The 18,944-nt window shown below is 36.1% G+C and overlaps 2 protein-coding genes across 6 annotated transcripts; one reads left to right on the top strand and one right to left on the bottom strand.

Moving 5' to 3' along the window:
• Positions 1–495: 495 nt before the first annotated feature.
• LRRC39 (leucine rich repeat containing 39) lies at positions 496–13,133 on the top strand. Of its 4 annotated transcripts, none has more exons than XM_075760033.1 (11): positions 496–628; positions 896–965; positions 3,987–4,042; positions 4,540–4,740; positions 5,639–5,744; positions 6,833–6,989; positions 7,558–7,694; positions 9,208–9,353; positions 9,737–9,889; positions 10,966–11,105; positions 12,132–12,292. In XM_075760033.1, exons 4-11 carry the CDS (start codon positions 4,616–4,618, stop codon positions 12,185–12,187), a joined length of 1,020 nt encoding a protein of 339 aa, XP_075616148.1. In that variant the 5' UTR covers positions 496–628; positions 896–965; positions 3,987–4,042; positions 4,540–4,615; the 3' UTR covers positions 12,188–12,292. The 4 variants fall into 4 exon arrangements, with proteins under 4 accessions (XP_075616148.1, XP_075616146.1, XP_075616144.1 ...); XM_075760031.1 differs by lacking the exon at positions 496–628 and adding an exon at positions 2,322–2,367 and having other exon boundaries at positions 948–965; positions 3,984–4,042; positions 12,132–12,841; XM_075760029.1 differs by lacking the exons at positions 496–628; positions 896–965 and adding an exon at positions 2,230–2,367 and having other exon boundaries at positions 12,132–12,841.
• TRMT13 (tRNA methyltransferase 13) lies at positions 12,452–18,934 on the bottom strand. Of its 2 annotated transcripts, none has more exons than XM_010304263.2 (11): positions 18,773–18,934; positions 18,320–18,366; positions 18,165–18,231; positions 17,247–17,309; positions 17,052–17,121; positions 16,505–16,611; positions 15,385–15,552; positions 15,008–15,080; positions 13,885–13,959; positions 12,956–13,370; positions 12,452–12,647 (listed from the first exon to the last, which is right to left on the bottom strand). In XM_010304263.2, exons 1-11 carry the CDS (start codon positions 18,932–18,934, stop codon positions 12,452–12,454), a joined length of 1,443 nt encoding a protein of 480 aa, XP_010302565.2. The 2 variants fall into 2 exon arrangements, with proteins under 2 accessions (XP_010302565.2, XP_075616141.1); XM_075760026.1 differs by having other exon boundaries at positions 15,385–15,438.
• Positions 18,935–18,944: the final 10 nt, after the last annotated feature.

Below are 18,944 nucleotides of genomic sequence, written 5' to 3'. Positions count from 1 at the left end.
TACTTTCCAGTTATTTTTGTTTCTTATAGAAAGCATCTGTCTGTTTAAAAAAAAGAAAAAAAAATCTCATTTATTATTCTGTCATTAGGTAAGGTTGATGGTAAGCAGAACGTGTTCTAAAAGCTTGCATCACCTTAGATTATTGATGTTCAGATACTAGAATTTGACAGATTAATCAGATACAACAAAGAATTAACATTAAAAAAAAGTGCTATGCACGATAACTTTTTAAACTCGGATACAAGGCATATAACAAATAGGTTCAAGTTAATGCCTTCAGAACAGACAACAGTTATGTGGCTTTAAGGTAAACTTAAACAGATGGTGAGGATTGCCCTGGTTATTTAACAGGAGATACGAAGAAAACTGTTGGATATAAATACCTTCTAGAAACATAAGCTGCAAACAGATACAAGGAAAACACAGCCTTAAAAATTAATTTGTGATGCACAAAATGGACATTTTCTCCTTTCTTTAGATAGATCAAAAACGGCCTTTACAGGAGCATTCTCCAAAATTGTAGACCAAAGTTGTCTATTGTTATTTAGCTGCGAAGATGCAAGATGCAAGCTACCAGAGGTAGAATCTCTGCTATCCTTGATGCTGAGAATGAGCAAGAGGAAAGCTGGTAATGTAGGGGAGGGAGCATGGGAGCATACGTGTATGGTGCTATTTATATTTCTATTGTGATATTAGGGTCTTTTATATATAGGTCATTTCTTGCAAAGTTTGACTAATATATCGTGCTTATCACATTTCATTTTTAATCAGGTTTATTTATTCCTAATAAAAATTAAAGCCACAAAGAATTGTAGTAATCCTGGTTTTATTTGTGAATTTTATGCAGGCAATCCTGTACAGGTGACTCAAACAACTATTTCTTCTTATCTTAAAGAACCTAGTGTACTCAAGACTACCAAAAGACCACAGCCTCATGGCTACTTTCCTACAAGTACATTGTTATGGTAAGGGCTTAGTCTGAATAGTTTGGGTTTTTTTTAATTTGGTGACCATGTAGAAAAATTGAGGAAATATAAGTGTATGATAGAAAGTAATGAAGTGATTTTGAAATATTTGAGACAGAATAATTTTGCTCACATAAGGAGCCTGAAATTTCTTTTGACTCTCAAAACTCCAATAAAAGGGGAGATTATTTCATTTTCCTAGCTCTAATTATCTGTCTCTTTTAAGGAGCAGGAAATTAGTTAGGTTTTCGTTATGAGTTTTATAGATCAAGAAAGACGTTGATTAAAAAACACTGTGAGGATTGAATCTATACCAAAACTGAAAGAAGAAATACCTATGCCAAAGAACCTGTTGGATCATTTTTGCTTTTGCAAAATTAAAAAAACCCCAACAACAAAACCCCAGAACAACAACAAAAAACCAACAAAAAACAAACCCCATCAAACTTAGACGATTGAAAGCAGTTAGCGTGTTTTTAAATAGGTGTTGGTGTTCAGGTATTTAGTTGGTCGTGGACTGGAGAGGGTTTTTTTGGTTATAACGTTCTATGTGGTAATGCTTATTTCTACTGAAAGGGGGTTATAACCAAATGAACTATATTTTTAAAACTTCATCCTCACATTTTAGAATGCAGTACAAGAATTGGTTAGAATTACCTAGTTTTATGGCTTCTGCCTCAAACAGTGACTTGTGATTATTGCTGTCTCTCTCCCTCTATTTGGTCAAAGAAAAAGATTCTGACAGAGTTTTTCTTTTATCTTCTCCGAGGGCTCTTTAAAGAAATAGAATGTTAAAAATGTTTCATGATTGGAAGCATGAAAAGGGGTGAGTAATAACCCCTCTGCACATCCTGACAAAGATTACTGTTCTGTCTGGACTTTGATAATTTGTACTAAAATTCTTCAACAAGAGAATTCTTCAGCATGCGCAAAAGTAATGAGTAAAAGACTTAGTGATGTAATACTTCTTCTAGTCTAATTAGTCAATGTTGCTGTTTAATAGCACTTTGAAGCTCAGTGATCTTGCAGAGAAGCATTACTAAAGCAAGTAATTGTCATTCTGAATTCAAAACTAGCTTATTTTTCATTGTGGAGCACAACAAGTAGTCCTTTGTTCTTTTTGTTCACAATTGCTAACTTTCGTTAATGGGAGTCCAATCATGTTCAGCAAACTGGGAAGACATTAAGAGTGGTAAATGCTTGGGGGTTTTGCCGAAGTGCCTCATGTGATACCTTCTATTCTCAGCATAGGTTAAAATTAGAACTAGACTGACATTGAATTGGAGTGTGGGTGAGAGTTCTAAATGGTTTTGGTAGTACAGACAAGATTAATAATTTATCTCTGCTTTTACTCAGAAAGCAATGAGTCACAGAAAATCCCTGAATATACCAAATAATTGAGGTAAGTTGTTAAACTCTTTCAGATGCTTGGAGGTGAAGTTGTTGGGAGATCTGATTAGCTGGGAGTAAATTTGCAGTTGTTTTACAGCCGTGCTTGGGAATTCACTTCTGAATTGTTGACTGTGATAGCATGATGATTATGGGTTTTATTTTCCTGACAAATAAGATCTAAGAACAAGAAGCTTTTGATGGTAGTCCTGTTATTATATAATTAAATCTCCTTCAAAACAAAGTCATATACTTGGGCCCTCTTTCATATTTCATGGCTCTAAAGCAATATTTATTGAATAATATGCTTTGCACAGCAAAAGAGAGTTGCCCAGTGTGAGCTTTACTAAAAATAATTGTTGCTTCAACTGTATTGTCTGATACTGGTTTTAGTAGTACAAGTATTAACAAATGTCTCTTTTCTGCACAAGTTATATAAAAAGATTTATTGTTTTCTACCTAAAAAGGCTTATAGTTCAAAAAATGTCTCTAAACAACAAGAAATGATAGATGAGGTAAATCGCTTAATCTTAGTAGAAGTTTAATCCTGAAAAATAAGGCAATTTAAATTGTAACGACTGATCAGAGCAGAAAACCTCATACAATGTCTTGGTCATTACTGTTGCATACTGGGATGAGGAATGGGAAAGGTAATTACTATGAGAACCACTGAAAGAGAAGTTAATCCTTCAAACTAGTAAATGTGGTCACCTTCATGTGGGTGAGGGAAAGAGGGAAATCCTCTCTTTAGAGGAAAAAAAATCAATCCCTCTTTAGGAACCCAAATGCCAGACTGTATTGTGCCACACTGTGGTTGCCATTTGTGTCACCTGTCAAATCCTGCCATTTTTCCTTAACAAACAGAACAGTTAAGAATCCTTCATGTATTGGACCAGATTCTTCTTTATTTAAGCATTATAATTTTATTTTTATGCTATCATATTTATATTTCTTATTATTTGCCTATATGTTTTTAATTAAGTTATTTCACTATAATCAGGCTTTACAAATAACAGTGTTAGCAAAGACATGGTAAACATAAAATAGAATGATTGACAGTTTGAACACAAAAATGTTCACTAAGCAATTGTGTCTTATCCATGCCATACAAAATTATAGTGGAATAAATAAGACAGAAAAGATTGTTGTAAAAGACAGACCTGCAACAATTATTTTAGGGAAATATATGTATCAAAAGACCTGAAATTCCACTTTTATTGTTATCTACCTGCCTGTTTGGAAGAAAGTTATCCTTACTTTTTCAGTGTGAATGGATATGTAAGGCATTTTTCTTACTTGTCCCTGCAAGTGTTAGTATAAAGTTTGAAAGAGAGCATTCAGGTCATCAGTGTTAGGAGTACATTGCTGTTGGCATGAAGTTTAGCCCTCCAAGCTTATCTGAATATCAGTATCTTGGCTCCAGTTTATTTCAAAAAAACCTCTTTCCCAAATTGCTACAATAATGGCAATAAGAATGCTTTTTAGAGGGATGCACTGATTATGATGACTGAGTATCCTACTTTACTGCTCTTCAGGAAAATATATATTAATTATCTCGCTAAGGAATAGATGACTTCAAAACTTTAGGCTGGTTTTTTTTTTTTTTTTAATGTGGATCCTCTCACTCAGCAGGGCTACAAGAAGGTTCAGAGAGAGATCTGAAGAATTTAAAATACTTTTTCTTAAAGGTAATGCATTACTAACTATAAAATATATTATAATGAGTTAAACTATGAAGAAACTGAATGCAAATAAAGTGTTCTAATTTATTTCCAGCAACAGTTGAGTTTCTCTAAAGTGCAAAACTTCCTTAGTTACAAGTATTTATACCAGGTAGCTGCCAGGATGCAGCTACCAGGATTTAACTGCCTTAAATTCCAGATAACAGCTTAATTTCTTCCTGGGAAGGGAATGAATGCTCCTATCTGCATTGAGTAATTATGGTCAGTACTCAGCCTACCATTGGAAGGAACTGAGAGAAGCAGTTGTTCACTACGAATGCAGAGACATTGCAAGGATACCATTTCTTATTATAAGAAAATTTAACTAGGTGCAATTATCTATTTTTATAAAGATAAAGCAGTTGGTAAAATTCTGTCAGTTGTCTACATTACCTAAATTTAATAATATAATCAAGTGGGTATTGCAGTATTTTAGTTTTCACATCACTGTCCCCATCCAGTAGCTGATACATGCGCTGATGCATTGAGCCTGAAATTCACAGTCAGATTCTTGTGACTGAATCTGAACATGTAAGGATCATGACTGAAACTGCAGTTTGCGTTGGAACATTCACTGCTGTGAAGACACTTTGGGAAGTGAGAATACACAAGATAAATGAAGAATTACAGAAAGAAAAGGAATTCAGACAGAGGTCTGCAGGAAGGTAGGTAGATTGTAGATCTTTAAATATGTGAAAAGCTACACCACATGTTACTTTTGATAAGACCAATTATAGTCTTCTGAAACTCATCCAGAGTCAAAGTCTTTAGTCATTACTCCAGCAGAATTCCCACCTGTTAGAATCCACCAATATTGTCAGGTGAAACCAAGAATTGTGTTCTGTGCTAAAAATATTAGCATATATACTAAATCCAGATATTAAAATTATCTTCTAAGAGGATATTCTAACCAGTGGAGATTTAATGTGTTACGCTTTCTTCTCAATGGAGGCATTAACAGGGTTGCTTGGTCTTCTGTCTGGCCAGCAATTTCATGAAATGTGAAGAAATTTAGCATTGTATTTTTGGAACTCTTCCTAATTTGTCAGATGTGTTTGAAATGGAGTAACAAATTCAAAATTTACTAATGGAAAATACAAGCAGAAAGAAAGAGAATTAGCCTAATTTTCATAATTGTTGTTTAAGTCCCCTTTGGAAATCAAGCTAAAAGAATCCCTAGCTGATTGACCTTGTTTGATTGCACTTATATTTGGTAGAAATGAAGGCTTTTTTTTTAGAGGACTGCTGCAAAATTAATGGCTTTGGAACTTAATTCTGTTGGAACTTTATATTCTGTTGGCCTGCTGAAACATGATGAAAGTGAATGAAGTTATGACTTCCTCTGACTGTAAATTTGAAGAACTGTAAAATAGAACTACCTCAGCCAAACATTACTTCTTGTCTTCCCTCAATTTTATAGTATATTTAGCATCCAGATATAGTAAATGTTGTTTGACATCCAAAAAGGCTACTATTTCTTTGTTCCAGAAAATAGAGCAGATAGATAGTAATTATTGCCTATATTCATTGCTGTAGCACTGGCAGATCTTCTTTCCTTTGTAGGCTACTACTTGTCTGGGAGGAGAGAGCTGCTTTAGCAAAGCTCAAAGAAAAAGTTATTAATGAAGAAGGAAGAGCAATTTTAAGGATAGAGGAAGAAGAATGGAAGGTAGTGTTGATAGGAATGATTGTTGCTTGGGTTGAATGACTGATGCATTAGAAAACTACTATTTACAACTTTATATTCACAGTTGTACTATTTTTAATCTATGAAGTGCTCACTGTGCACATTGCTAACAATGAAGTGAGACACACTGTTGTGAGAGTGTAAAACCAAGCTGATTTTTTTAGTCTTGAACATTAATTGCTCTGCAGAAGTATAGCCCAAGAGGCTTTTCTGCATTATAAATTTTTTACACTGCAAATTATGAGTTTAATTTTGTAAATCCTCATTTAACATTAACACACTAGCACTAGTGAAATGTATCAAGGTGAAAACGCTTGGTGTTTAGGTGCATGAAAATATTTCTTACTGTTTACTTTCTTTCTAAGAGTGAAAATGAGCCAGTAGGTTCCCAGAATGCTGCTATTCTTGTTTCTAATTCATGGGGGGGAAGTGGCTAACTGTAGAATCAACAACAGGCTGGAAGCTAATAGTCTGTTCTGAGCCACACAGAAATGCAGATGCCAGTTCCTCTGAAGTGATGAGAATTAGACCATGTTGAGGCTAGTGAGAGTGTGACAGCCACACCCAGCAATACTCTGGTGGGCCATAGGCTAGTGATCCTTGTTCAGAACTCGTAGCATACAGACATTGTAGTTTTTCTATCCCTTGGCTCTTCTGCTCTCAGCTACTCACTGTTTTTCTTAACAGAATAGGAAATAAAATTTAGATCACCATTTAAATGGAAAAAGCTATTTAGAGCAGTTTCATCTTCAGTTATATTGGCTTTGTTTAAAAAAAACCCAACCAACCAAAAGCAAGCCTGAGGCTTTTCAAGCATTGACAGTGCTGCAGATATCTAAATCCTGGGAGCAAAAAGTGGAAAGGTTAAATCTGTGGTCAGAATGACCCACACTGATGGTGTTCATTTTGGGATGTTACAGTATAGCTTGAGAAGAAGGAAAGATTTCTTTTTTCTTTTTTTTTTTTTTTAATCACAAGACTATTACCATTTCAAATAAAACTTCTACCTAAGCCTGTATTCTTGTTGTATACTAAGCTTAATTTCTTCTGCTTCATATTTCTTGTCTCAGACACTACCTTCGTGCTTATTGAAACTAGTTCATCTCCAGGAATGGCAGCTTCATAGAACTAGTTTGCAGAAAATTCCTCAGTTCATTGGAAGATTTCGCAGTCTTGTTGTTCTGGATCTATCCCGGAACTCAATTGAAAGTGTACCTAAAGAAATTGGTGAGCTGTGCTTTCTTTTATTTTAAGCTGCTTTTCTAAGAAAATTAATCTTACATAGACATGCCATTTTGTGCACTTTGCCTGTCCTGTTGGGTAGCTCTAAAACAGATAATTTAAATCTGACAGTGAGATAGAGATCTTAAAACCATGGAGTCCCTATAAATTACAAAAAAAAAAAATGGCTGGATGGGGGAGACATATCTTTATGAAAGCTCCCCATGAGAAAAAAGCTTGTAAGCACAGCAGATACTAGACATCAGAACGCAGCTAGAAAAGTGATATTGAAAAACAGGCTTCGTGTTCTGAGTCCACAGCACGAGTATCCTATGTTCATAAGTTGGGGATTTTTGAGGTTTTGCGGGTTTTTTTGTAGCATTCAACTACAGTGCAGCTCTGTACTAGAGTCCTGAAGTCCTACTATTCAAATTTCAGTAAATTTTTTTTTTTTTTTTTAGTGAGAACACAGAGCACTTGTGTAACAGTATAAAGATAACACAAACCAAGTAATATTGTATTTCAAATAGAATGAATGCGAACGTTTATCATTTCTCATTTGTGCTCTCCACAGGCCAGCTGACTAGCCTCCAAGAGCTGCTTCTCAGTTACAATAGAATAAAGTCTGTTCCTATGGAAATAAGTAACTGCGTCAGTCTGGAAAGATTGGAACTGGCTGTCAACAGGAGTATCTGTGATCTTCCTCCTCAGGTTTTGACAGGCTGTTTCATTTTGTTTAGTTTTGATTAATGCATATTTTGAATTTATCCAAACCCAATTATCAGTAAACGTTGAACTCCATGTCTTCAGAATTGCTTTGATACTCTGATTCCACAACTACTCTGCAGAAACGCGTATGTGAGCAGTATTTACAGGACTAGTCAAACTGAAGCCACATGAGGAGGACATACATATACCTGAGTAGCTGAAGGAGCCAATCTTTATTTTGTCCAGACAAATGTCTTGGTAGAGCGTGTAGGACAGTGATACACTTGATGTTAATTTATTTAGGCTGAAGGTCTTCACTGATTTACCCCACTGAGGATCCTACACCTTAGCACAGACAAGTTCCCTTTTAGGGTTGAGAATACCAATTCATACCATATGCCAGGACACAACTCTAAGCATCTTTACCAGAGCTGTTTGTGTGATTTACACAACTGTCTATGCACAAAGACTTGAATGAATGTTGAAAGCAATTAAGAGAGACTAAAACCAACTGCTCACCTACTATTGAGCTTTAATTTGGACTGACCTAAATGTGAATGAGACCTGCATCTCTAAGTATTAGTCTCTTAGAGATGATAAGTATGTAGCTGTTACTTGTTTTAATTTATTTTAAAAAACAGTAGTGGCAATAGTTGACAGCAATTGGTGCCTTGCAAAATTGAGTGAGTCCAAAGAGTAATAACTAACAACAAATCTTCGAATGAAAATATATATTATTAATCAGCATCCAGCATTTACAAAATGTATGTGGATACAGGTTACATGGTGTAATGCAGAGTGATAGCTTTTAAATTAACAACTCATAGTAAATACATAGTTCTGTCCTATTGAGACTATGGTGATGTGATCAACCATGAAGCTTTGGTTATATGTACTTGAGTTCCATTCAGTGCTTAGACAGTTGGACCAGATTTGCAATAAAACATCTTTGCATCACTTGAACATTGTAAAAGCACCTGAAGGCATGATTCACCAAAGGACTTAGGTGTTGCAATACTGAATGATGCTGTGTTTAATTTTTAGAATGTCTTGCCATAGCAGTAGACTTCACTCTAAAATACAGTCCATGCAATTTGATCCATAAAAATAAAAATGTTGACTGAAGAAAAATGGCATATTGCATGGAGAAACACCACTGAGTATGAAATACTAAGGACAATGGTTTCTTTAAAATTCCTCTTCATCTCAAGGCTTGGGGGTCTATCATCTGTGGTGTAGTCATGGCATTCAGCTTCTCAGCAGTTAGGGCATTCACTACCAGGTGGGAGACAAAGTTCTTCTGCCTGATCAGTTTCAAACCTACCTACCTTCCAGGTGAGAACTGCAGTTGTTAGGTAGTATCAGCTAATGTCACTCAGAAACCTTGCTGTGTTTACTAACTCCAAAATGCGTTGTACTGTCTTTAAATAGTTTCTTTTTTTCAACCAGTGTTATTACAGCACTGCTGTAATGGAACAGCTATACAAACTTGCATTAAATTTTCCTTTCTTTTCAGCTCAGTGATTTAAAGAAGCTTTCACACATAGATTTGTGCATGAATCAGTTTACTACCATCCCTTCAGCTCTTCTCGACATGCCAAATCTAGAATGGCTAGATATGGGGGGAAATAAACTCCAGGAGCTTCCTGATGCAATTGACAGGTAAATAAAGCTCAAAGTTCACATCTTAGTCTCAATTCCATTGCATTGAAATTCTAATTATTAAATCTTACTTCAAAAGATTATTTTAATGATGTTAACCTCACTGCAAACTTTAGATTTATCACTCCTAATGTGATATTTTGGATGAGCTGGAATAATCCATTCACTAAAAAATAAATTCAGTATCAAGTTAAATATTTCTTGCCAATGACATTTTTGACTAGAGGTTAGGTGATTATCTTGGATATGGGGTTTTCTTTGACAGTTGTATTCTTTACGCGAGTCCTTTATGTGGCTGTAAAATGAATCGATTACTTTATATTAATGATTGATAAGATTAATTTTCTAAATCTTGATTGATTGCACAAATACCTATTTTACAGAATGGGAAATCTCCACACTTTATGGCTCCAAAGGAATGAGATAAGCTCTTTGCCAGAAACCATTGGTAATATGAAAAATCTTAGTACTCTTGTTCTTAGCAACAACAAACTTAAGGATATTCCAGCTTGTATGAAGGACATGACAAATCTGAGGTAAGAAAAAGCAAGAAATACCAATAAAAATACTAGCAGATACATTTTAAAACCTCCCTTGAGTTGTATATCATAGAGCGATACTAAGGAAGTGGAGGGGGGGGGGGAAAGGCATGCCCACAGTTGTACAGGTGGACACAATACAATATAAATCAGCATAATTACACAGATTCACAACAGTTGAGGATCTGGTCAAGAAAGCTTTGTATAGCACAACTTATTTAAAGAAGTAAGCTATGACAGTTACAGTCCCACATGAAAAAAGGAGACTATAACACACTTTCTTATTTTTGAAAGGCCCAAATGCCCACTTCTAATTGGCCTTTTAGATCACACTCTAAAGCCAAGAGCTAGGAGGAAAAAATGTGACAAGCATAAAAATGACAAAAAGTAGAACTTTGGCACTGGGAAGTCAAGCATTCAGAATTAAACAAATAGGATTAGGTAAAAGGATATGGATGAAACTCCCCTGTACTTGATTTGAAAAGTACAAAACAATGAATGTATATTTTTAATTGGTAGAATTTGAAATATTATTTTGTATATGGTGACAGAAAGTTTCCTGTTGTTTGCTTTTTCATTTAAATTACTAGATGCTGGCCATTTTAGAGAAGTAATGCTAGTCTAAATAAATCACATCTAGCGCAGTAAGACAATTCCTGTTTTCAGATGTTTTGCAAGAAACAGCACCTCCTTAAGCAAATGTATACAAGCATAGGCCTAGGGCTGGACCAAGAACAGAGGGAGACGGAGTGAGCTGTTGCCTTGCAAAGTTGCAAGGATGCAGGCATTTGCGCTCTTGTTCTCATCCACTCATCTCTTTGTGGAAGCTCAATAAGGCTGATGATGGGGTAAAAACCTGAAGACAAAATGATGAGGTCTGCAATGTTTTCTCCCAACACAATCAGCTGTTATTGTAAGGCATCTTCTTAGCTTAGTTTACTTAATACTACTAATATAGTGGTAGGTTTAGTATAAGAAAATATTTATTTTGCTCAAAATACTACTTGAGGAATCTTAATTCAGTTTCAAGAGAGTTGTTCTCTCTGGAGTAACCTTTTCTGGTGAACTGTCAGATTTGTCAACTTCAGAGACAACCCACTGGAGTTAGAGGTAACACTCCCTCCATGTGAGAATACAGAAGAGGAGGAGCAACAGGAAATGTTTGGCATTGAATTCATGCACATGTATATCCAGGAGTCACTCAAGAAAACAGGTACGGCTTTTTTATTAGTTCTAATTCCTCTGAAATACAGCCAGAAATGGAAGGATACACTGAATAAAAGAAAGCTAGGATATGTATACAAATAAAACATAAATAATCTTCTTAATAAATGAGCAACATTTTCCAAAAATCTGTGAACAGATTTTTACTGAGGGCAGGGGCACTTTTATCAGGAGTTGGCACAGTAGGTCTTCACATGAACAGCATATGTTCAGTAGGAACATGCTGGAATCACAGAACATTGGAATAAACGTGCCTGAGTAGGTACCTACAGCCTGGATAACTGGAAGTTGATGACTGTCTTTTGTATTTGCAATTTAGTGACAGCTTACACAATGTGGGTGGGTCTTCCAGCACTGTTGGTCTCATGAAGCTCAACTTTCCCTAATTTTGGATGTTGTCCAGATGGGGACTACCAAAGAAGGATGTAAGGGAGAGACGCCTATGTTCCCAACACACACCATTTTTTAGCAATGAAGTATCAACACCTGATAAACAGACATTTCTCACAACTTGATTTCCCTGACAGAAAATCCAGTCACCTAAGCAACCCCCCCCCCCCAATTTCATCCCATTTCTAAATGACTATGAAAAAAAAAAATGCTGTTAGTCTCAAAGGTAATAGCTTAAAGGTTGTAATAAGAGACCAAAATAAGCACTTTTGAACAGATGTGCAGGTGGCAGCTGTTACTTGCAGAGAGAACTTCATTCACTGCAGATATAAAATGTTCTCTCTGATACTCATTCTATATATCATGAAGGCTTAAAAAATGAATGACTGAAATGCTCTTCTTGATTTAGAATGCCAAGGCAGCTTTCTCAAATTAGCAAAAATCTATGAACGTGACAGTTTACAATTAAATTATTTTCTTCCTTAACAGATTCCCCTAGCAGCATGGGCTGATCAAAGTACCTAGGCCTAGTTAAATAATTTAAGAGGAAATACAAAGCTATCCTGAACTTTAACGTGAAAATAAAGTATGTTGATTTCTCTTACTGTAACCTATTGTCTTTCAGGAAATCTGGAAAGTTGTACTTCTGGTCCTTCTCCTATCATAAATGCTGATGAATAAAGAATGTAACTGTGAATGGAAGAAAATATCAAGTATACTTCCTAACAGAGGCGTACAACAGCTTTCAGATATTCTTAGGGATTTTATTTTTCACTGATGAGAACTGGTTTGTAATTCTCAGTGAAATTGGGAAATATAAGACCTTTTCCTGGGTATAGGAAAGACTAAACCAGGTTTTTTCCACAAGCAATGAATTAGCTTTTTAAAAAATCCAGATATGTTTTATAGGGTTTTTTCTCCTACCAATTCCAAATCTATCTCCTGTTATTTAGCTGGCTCTGGTATCAAAGATGGACTTGGAACAGCTGTCAAGAGGACATTCTCCAAGGACACAGCAGACTCTGTATAATACTGTAGTGCAGCCTTGTATCCTCGTTGTTGTAAATATTCAACCCGTCCATGATCAATCAGCAGTTTACAGAGGCAACCTATCTCCTTTCGTTCTTCAACAGTAAGTATCCTAGTTTCATGAAAAGGAAGAAAAGAACAAACAACACGTGTCAGAATAGTTTTGTTAATTAACATTAGAGGTTAAACTATTGAAATCACTGTAAGTTCATTTCAATTCAGGCAAGCATGACTGTTTACATATTTTGAAACATATGTCCATGAAAATTGTATTTTTAAAGTAGCATATTTCTATAAATTTAGTAATTAAAATGTTTGATAAATGAGTCATTTTGAGGACTCAAAACGATGTCACATATCACTGTACATAATTTTGCAGTACTCTGCAGGAGTCCATTTGCTAGAAAAAAAATTACATACCCTTGTACAGTATCAGAACCACTCTCTGTTTTGCTGAAGGTTTGCTCATGTTCTTCTGTGTCATTAGTTTGATCTTCACTTTCTTCACTTGTAGAGACTTTGGTTGTGGTTTCTTGCATGCCACAAGTGGCCCAGCTACTCATTCTCTGAAAATAATTAAATTCTACTGGTCCAAGTCCTACTGATTTAAAGAAGTCTTTGCCTACATAATGTGTCCAGTCACATTTGTGATGGCAGCACAATGCAATAACAATTCCAGCTACAGGTTTACAGTCTTCTTTGGTGCCTTCATTATCAGCAGCATTGATTGAAGCCACCTCTGTCTTATCAGTCCTAGAACGTTTTAGTGCAGGCTCTTCATGTTCTCCATCACAGCAAGTTGTATAACTTTCAACCAAGCATCTCAAAGCAAGATCTGGGAAAAAACAGATACATCACAAAAAAAAAAATAAATTGTGATGAACACCATGCCTTTATTTATACAGGCTCCATCATGGTTGGAATGCACTTCCCACAAAGAATCAAAATGTGCATCACAAACTAAGCCAAAAAGCAAGTTTAAGGATAACTAAAAATTACAAGCATGCTTTGAAAACATGAAACCCTAAGTGTTAAATGAGTATTACAAGACCTCTGGAACTACTAATATACTCATTTACACATACATGACCCTTGCTACCACAGACTATTTTTTGTTCTATTCTATAGAAAACAAGAAAAGTTTTACATCTGTCTACAGTAGCCTTGCATCTATTATACATTTACTATTCCACTGAAGTTAATAGGTATTTAGAAAATAATTGCTGCATTCACCAACAAAGGGTTAGAAGGCAAGAAAAGTTTAACAGGACAGTTCGGAAGATCATTCCATTCAGATTGTAAGAGTTGGTATTCTAACTTTCTGCACTTAACACATACATAATTCATACCTGTTGCAGCACCACACAAGTGCTTCCCAATTCCTACCACTGGTAGTTTTTTCTTCTCCAAAATAGGTACCTTCTCTGGAGGGAAAGGAAAAAAAAAAGAAAAACACACACAATCCACAACAACCCTAGAACCTCTATTATAGTTGGGGCAATGCTTTTTTCTGGATAATACAATTTTAGCACACTTTAAAAAGAGAAATAAATGTTTACCACTACTAAAAAGACAGTCATCTGTACATAGAGTTATAAGTTATTAAAAGGAAAGTTTCTTTTTTCTAAAAAAAAAAAAAAAAACACACAAAAACCCCCACAACAAAAAACAAGGAAAAAAACCAAACCACCAAAACAAAAAAAAGAGAGAATCAGGTACTGTGACTGAGAAACATATTCTTTTTCTAAGCAGCTCAACCTTGTCCTAAGGCAAAGAATGTATTTTAATGCTATTTTGAAGCAATACTATTTTTGTTCTGAGCAGCAACATTTCGATATAGCAGTAAAATGATTACCAGAGAACACTGGACTTATTTTCCTTAATAAAATTATCTGTGTCCCAGAGATTAGCTCCAGATAAGTAGTAATATAAATACTTTGCCTTTTATTAAAATGAAGTATTAGAAATATAGGATTTTGTATTTGTACTACAATAGTTACATTTATCTATTTAACCATTTTAGCCTTTCTATACTGCCTATGAAATGTAAATGTGACATTAATGCATCTCCTGATGACAAGTATTCCCACAAATTCTACAGTACTGATATGCATAGCATATCAATGATATGCATGACTTGCTTCATTCTGCACACCTAAACCAAACACTGCAAACTAACTTAATCCTGCAAGTTCTAAAAAACCTTCAAAATGTTTTTGTTTTGGTATTTCTCATCTATAATGATGTCCTATAAGTGTATAAAAAGCAGAAAATGTTAAATCCCCATTTAATATGTGTGTGTGTTTGTGTGTATATATACAGAGCATTAACGCGTTGAAGCAACCACTGAGAATAATCTTCAAAACCAAGTACCTTTAAGCATGCTACATACACGTTGACTTGAACTCCAATATTCAAAAATGTACAATTAAGCCTCTATTTCAGAATTACGCAAGCCAAGAAGGAACTTACTTAAACATAAGTGTTGAATATCAACTTGAAGCCTTTCAAATATAGAATCTCTCCTTTTATGTTTTCCATCCACCTATGTAAACAGAACAATATCATTAAGTAGGGCTGGCCACTAATAATTATAATTTTGCTCCAGGTATTAATGCCAGACTTTTCCTGTCAAGTCCCACATCAGCACATTTCCAACATTAGACACCAGGATTTTTTTCTAATAAATTTCTATTGGCAAAGTATGGAACATAGGCAATCACACTTCCAAAACTTCTAACATTTCAGAGGCTTTATGTTATTTTTGAAGATAAAAAGCAAATACTAACAGCTTCAACGACAACAGTTTAAAAATTACACTCTGCTAATGTGACAATATCCTCTCTTACCTTGAATCGTGTAGTTGCCCTTTCCACAAGCAAAAACTGAACGTTTTCAACATTCTGTAAGGCAACATCAACCCAATGAGACAGCTTTCCTCGCCCAGCTCCAAACTCAACAAAACATCTTCCCGGACCAAGTAAATGTAATTTTTCCATGTTACCTAAAATAGAAGCCTACAAACATCAAAAGATTATTTATGAACCAAGCAAATATATACACTGTGTATTGTGATGCCTGATACAAAAATGATTACTTCACCAAACTGCAGAAGACTTGGAAAAGTCTTCCCGTCCATAAGGGATTAGGGAAAAGATCTTGTGTGTACAAAGGAAAGGGATTATAAATTCTGTCTAAACCCTGTCCTTCTGCCACTGCTCACAAAACTCCACCCAGAAGTTTCTGGAATTGATTTTTGGGATCAGGTACACATTACAATGTTGTTCTCCACTGATTCTCGAAGTAGTCATCCAAAATACGGGTACAGTACTAGATTTTCTGTGAAGCATCAGTGCCTGCACAGCCTGCCCTCTCTGCTGCAGTTACACATTTTGTAATGCATAGGAAAGTAGAGCACAGGAAGAAAGTACAGAAAACAGACATTTCTCACTTTTTAATTTTTCTTCCCAAAACCTTCTATTTTGCTACAGTATGCAATCCATCTCTCTCAAAAATTCTTGCTGTTCAATACAGGTTAAAAAGGTAGAAGGTAAACTCAGGCTCTTCAATTCTTTTTATGCATCTGTTACACAACCAGGAAATCTAGGACCAGCTCTTACAGAAAAAGTAAAAAAATCCTTTTGCTTCTTAGTAAATTGCCCTGGTTTTTTACATTTTGTAGCTTAGATTTATTATGAGTTAATATTAAATAATTAAAAATTCAGGCCACCACCACAAAATTTGTAATTTATTTCAGTATCCTAATAAACTTTCGTTACTAACACTTAACAAAGCAGCCATTCAAAGCTTATAGATATGCTGTTATTTGAACAGCAGAGTTACAGAGCATATCAGATTTCCTCTATATGAAGTGACTAGCATTATGCATGCACAGTCACTCACATTTACAGCAGCAGTATTCCACACATATAGAAACATCTATAGCTATTAGTAAAGCAGTGACCATACCTGTTGTTTCAAGTGTTTGAAAGCGGATTCCCCATTCTTTGGGTCATTTAAGGCTTCTTGTAAAGCCTGGTGGGACAGTATTTGTTCCTTAAGGTGAAGTTCCAGGCCTGCATGCAAAAGCAAACCTTTTAGGTGTAGGTTTCCAGTTTCAAGAGCTTCTGGTTTTGTAATACATGTTACAATAGTCAGACATAAGCTCAATTTGTAGCACTAACAAAACAGCCTGTTGGGAGCATAAATCTATCACTGTATGTTTCTAATAGAGCTGTATTGTTATCTGTGGTGATATGTGAGTGGGAAACAAAAAACACAAAAGGAAGGGAAATTAGCTTTATGAACAAAAGATCTGTATTTTATCATTCTCTCAAGTGTATTCTTCTGAGTAAAATTTAGCTGTTGGAGGATTGCCTACATCTTGATGATAATTAACTTCAGAAGTGTTTAGTGCCATATGTCTCAGATTTTCACAGATATCTAACAACAAAAAAATGAAATATTTAACCAATTCAATTTAAAACATCTTACTTTCAGTATTAAGTAAGCTCACCGTTACTTGCTTTTTTCAACTTCATAATTAAGTCCTCCAGCTCTTCTCTGGATAGAGAAGAGATAGGTACCTTTTTAAGGAAAAAAAGTGCCACCCATAAATACAAGACCTTTTTATTTTTTCTAGTTCTTTAGTCATATAATAAATTGCAATGTTATGTAGGGACTGACCTTTAGAACAAATAAGTGTACTCACTTGTTTTTCTGGTATTTCTGCTACATCTTTGAAACCTGCATTAATATCTTGAACAAAGTAGACCTTTAAAAACATCAAAAGAAAAGAAATCCAATTCTGTTAATTACTAGGAAGCAAAAAAGCTAAATTCTTCAGTGTTTTTATCATAAGGTACATAGTAATGGGAATCCACTGCAGCAGAAGATATTCCAAGTAATTCTTTTGCCTATAGTCTGATCCTGAATCCCCAGCAGAAATGACTGTTCTGACACATTTTGACAATATTGAACATGTTTGTAAGAGTTCAGCTGTCAATGCTTACTAGACTGATTCCACACACCATTTTAAGGTTTCCCAGGTAATACGAAAGGTGCGATACTGGTAAGGCAAAAAACCAGACAATAAAGAAGCCATCTTCTGTTTTCTTCAAACAGCTGTTGAGACATACATCCTATTCCTTCCCCCTGGCACTGGCTGCAATTGTCAGCCCAGCTGTCTGTGATTCACTGCTAGCTGGAGTGAAGCAGTCAGTTGGCATAGGCAGCAGGCTGCCAGAGGTAGGAAACGCCCAGAGCCTCCCTGCTAGTTTTGCTTCTGAGGACAAGCTTTTGCCAAGCCTCTAAAAGGAATGGCACCATGACAGACTGCTTTTAGGGAACATCTCTGAGAAGAGCGAATTCAGCAGTTTCATTTGTAACGAAGAGAACTGAAGAGTACTGAACTACAGTGAGGTAAGACATAGAAGATGAGGAGAGTGGAATGTGAATTCCATTTCAGCAAGTACTTATTCAGCTTCCACACTGTCCTTACTGTAGTACTTGCTAAGACTGCTGTCCTCCAGTTCACAGCTGCTGTCAGCACAATAAATTCTCTGCAGAGCTGTAATGTTTAGGGTCTTAAATCTGAGAGGAAGTAGTGCTGAATTTACTCTGCACTTACTGGCTTTGGCTTCTCTCTTGAATTACATTTTTTTAAATGTTTTTGTAGTTGGTCTTCATATACAGTGCTAAAATCCAAATGGAAAAAGAAGTAAGTAACAGCATTTATAATGTAAACGCTGACAAAGAACAGGAAAAGCATTTACATATACTTACTGTTTTGGATCAAGAGGACATGGAATTCTTTTTCTGTCATTTTCTTCCTAGTTATAAAAGAAAAGTTTTAGACAACACTTCAGCATGCGTTCAGTGTTCCTGTTATAGAAAAGCTGTTGAGAGACACCCAAGTTTCATAAAACATCTATTCTGAGGTAGGTGGGTTAAACAGAATGGAGAAACTAGGACAAGAATTTAATACTTAAATGGATCCTAAAAGAATAAACCTATAACGTAATGGCAGTGATACTGCTGGGCTGAACCGATAGCCTTAGCACATCCAGGGCTCAAAGGAAGGTGCAGGCACTGCCTCTCCTGCCCGTGCTGCGGGGCCGGCTCAGGCGGACGTGCTACCCCAGACCCCCGGGGTGCCGCCGGGGCCCCTCTGGCCCCAGGAGCCCATCTACCCGCGCCGGTGAGGGGGCCTGCTGCTTGCCCGGCAAGGCCCGGTACCTCCTGCTGCCCATGCTCTCCGCAAAAGCGTCTCCCAGGAGCGGGGATCATCTTGCAGAAACGCTTCTTTCTCTCCACAAAGTAGGCACATCGCCTTAGGACCAGGCAGTCGTGCTCCGTCTCCGGCGCCTCCATTGCCGTCCCAGCACCCCTTCCGGCCATCGCCTCGCCT

Source organism: Balearica regulorum, chromosome 8 (genome assembly GCF_011004875.1).
Source record: "Balearica regulorum gibbericeps isolate bBalReg1 chromosome 8, bBalReg1.pri, whole genome shotgun sequence".
In the NCBI taxonomy this organism is placed as follows: domain Eukaryota; kingdom Metazoa; phylum Chordata; class Aves; order Gruiformes; family Gruidae; genus Balearica; species Balearica regulorum.
Note: the sequence above shows the minus strand (reverse complement) of the source record. Positions and strands in the feature narration are given on the sequence as shown.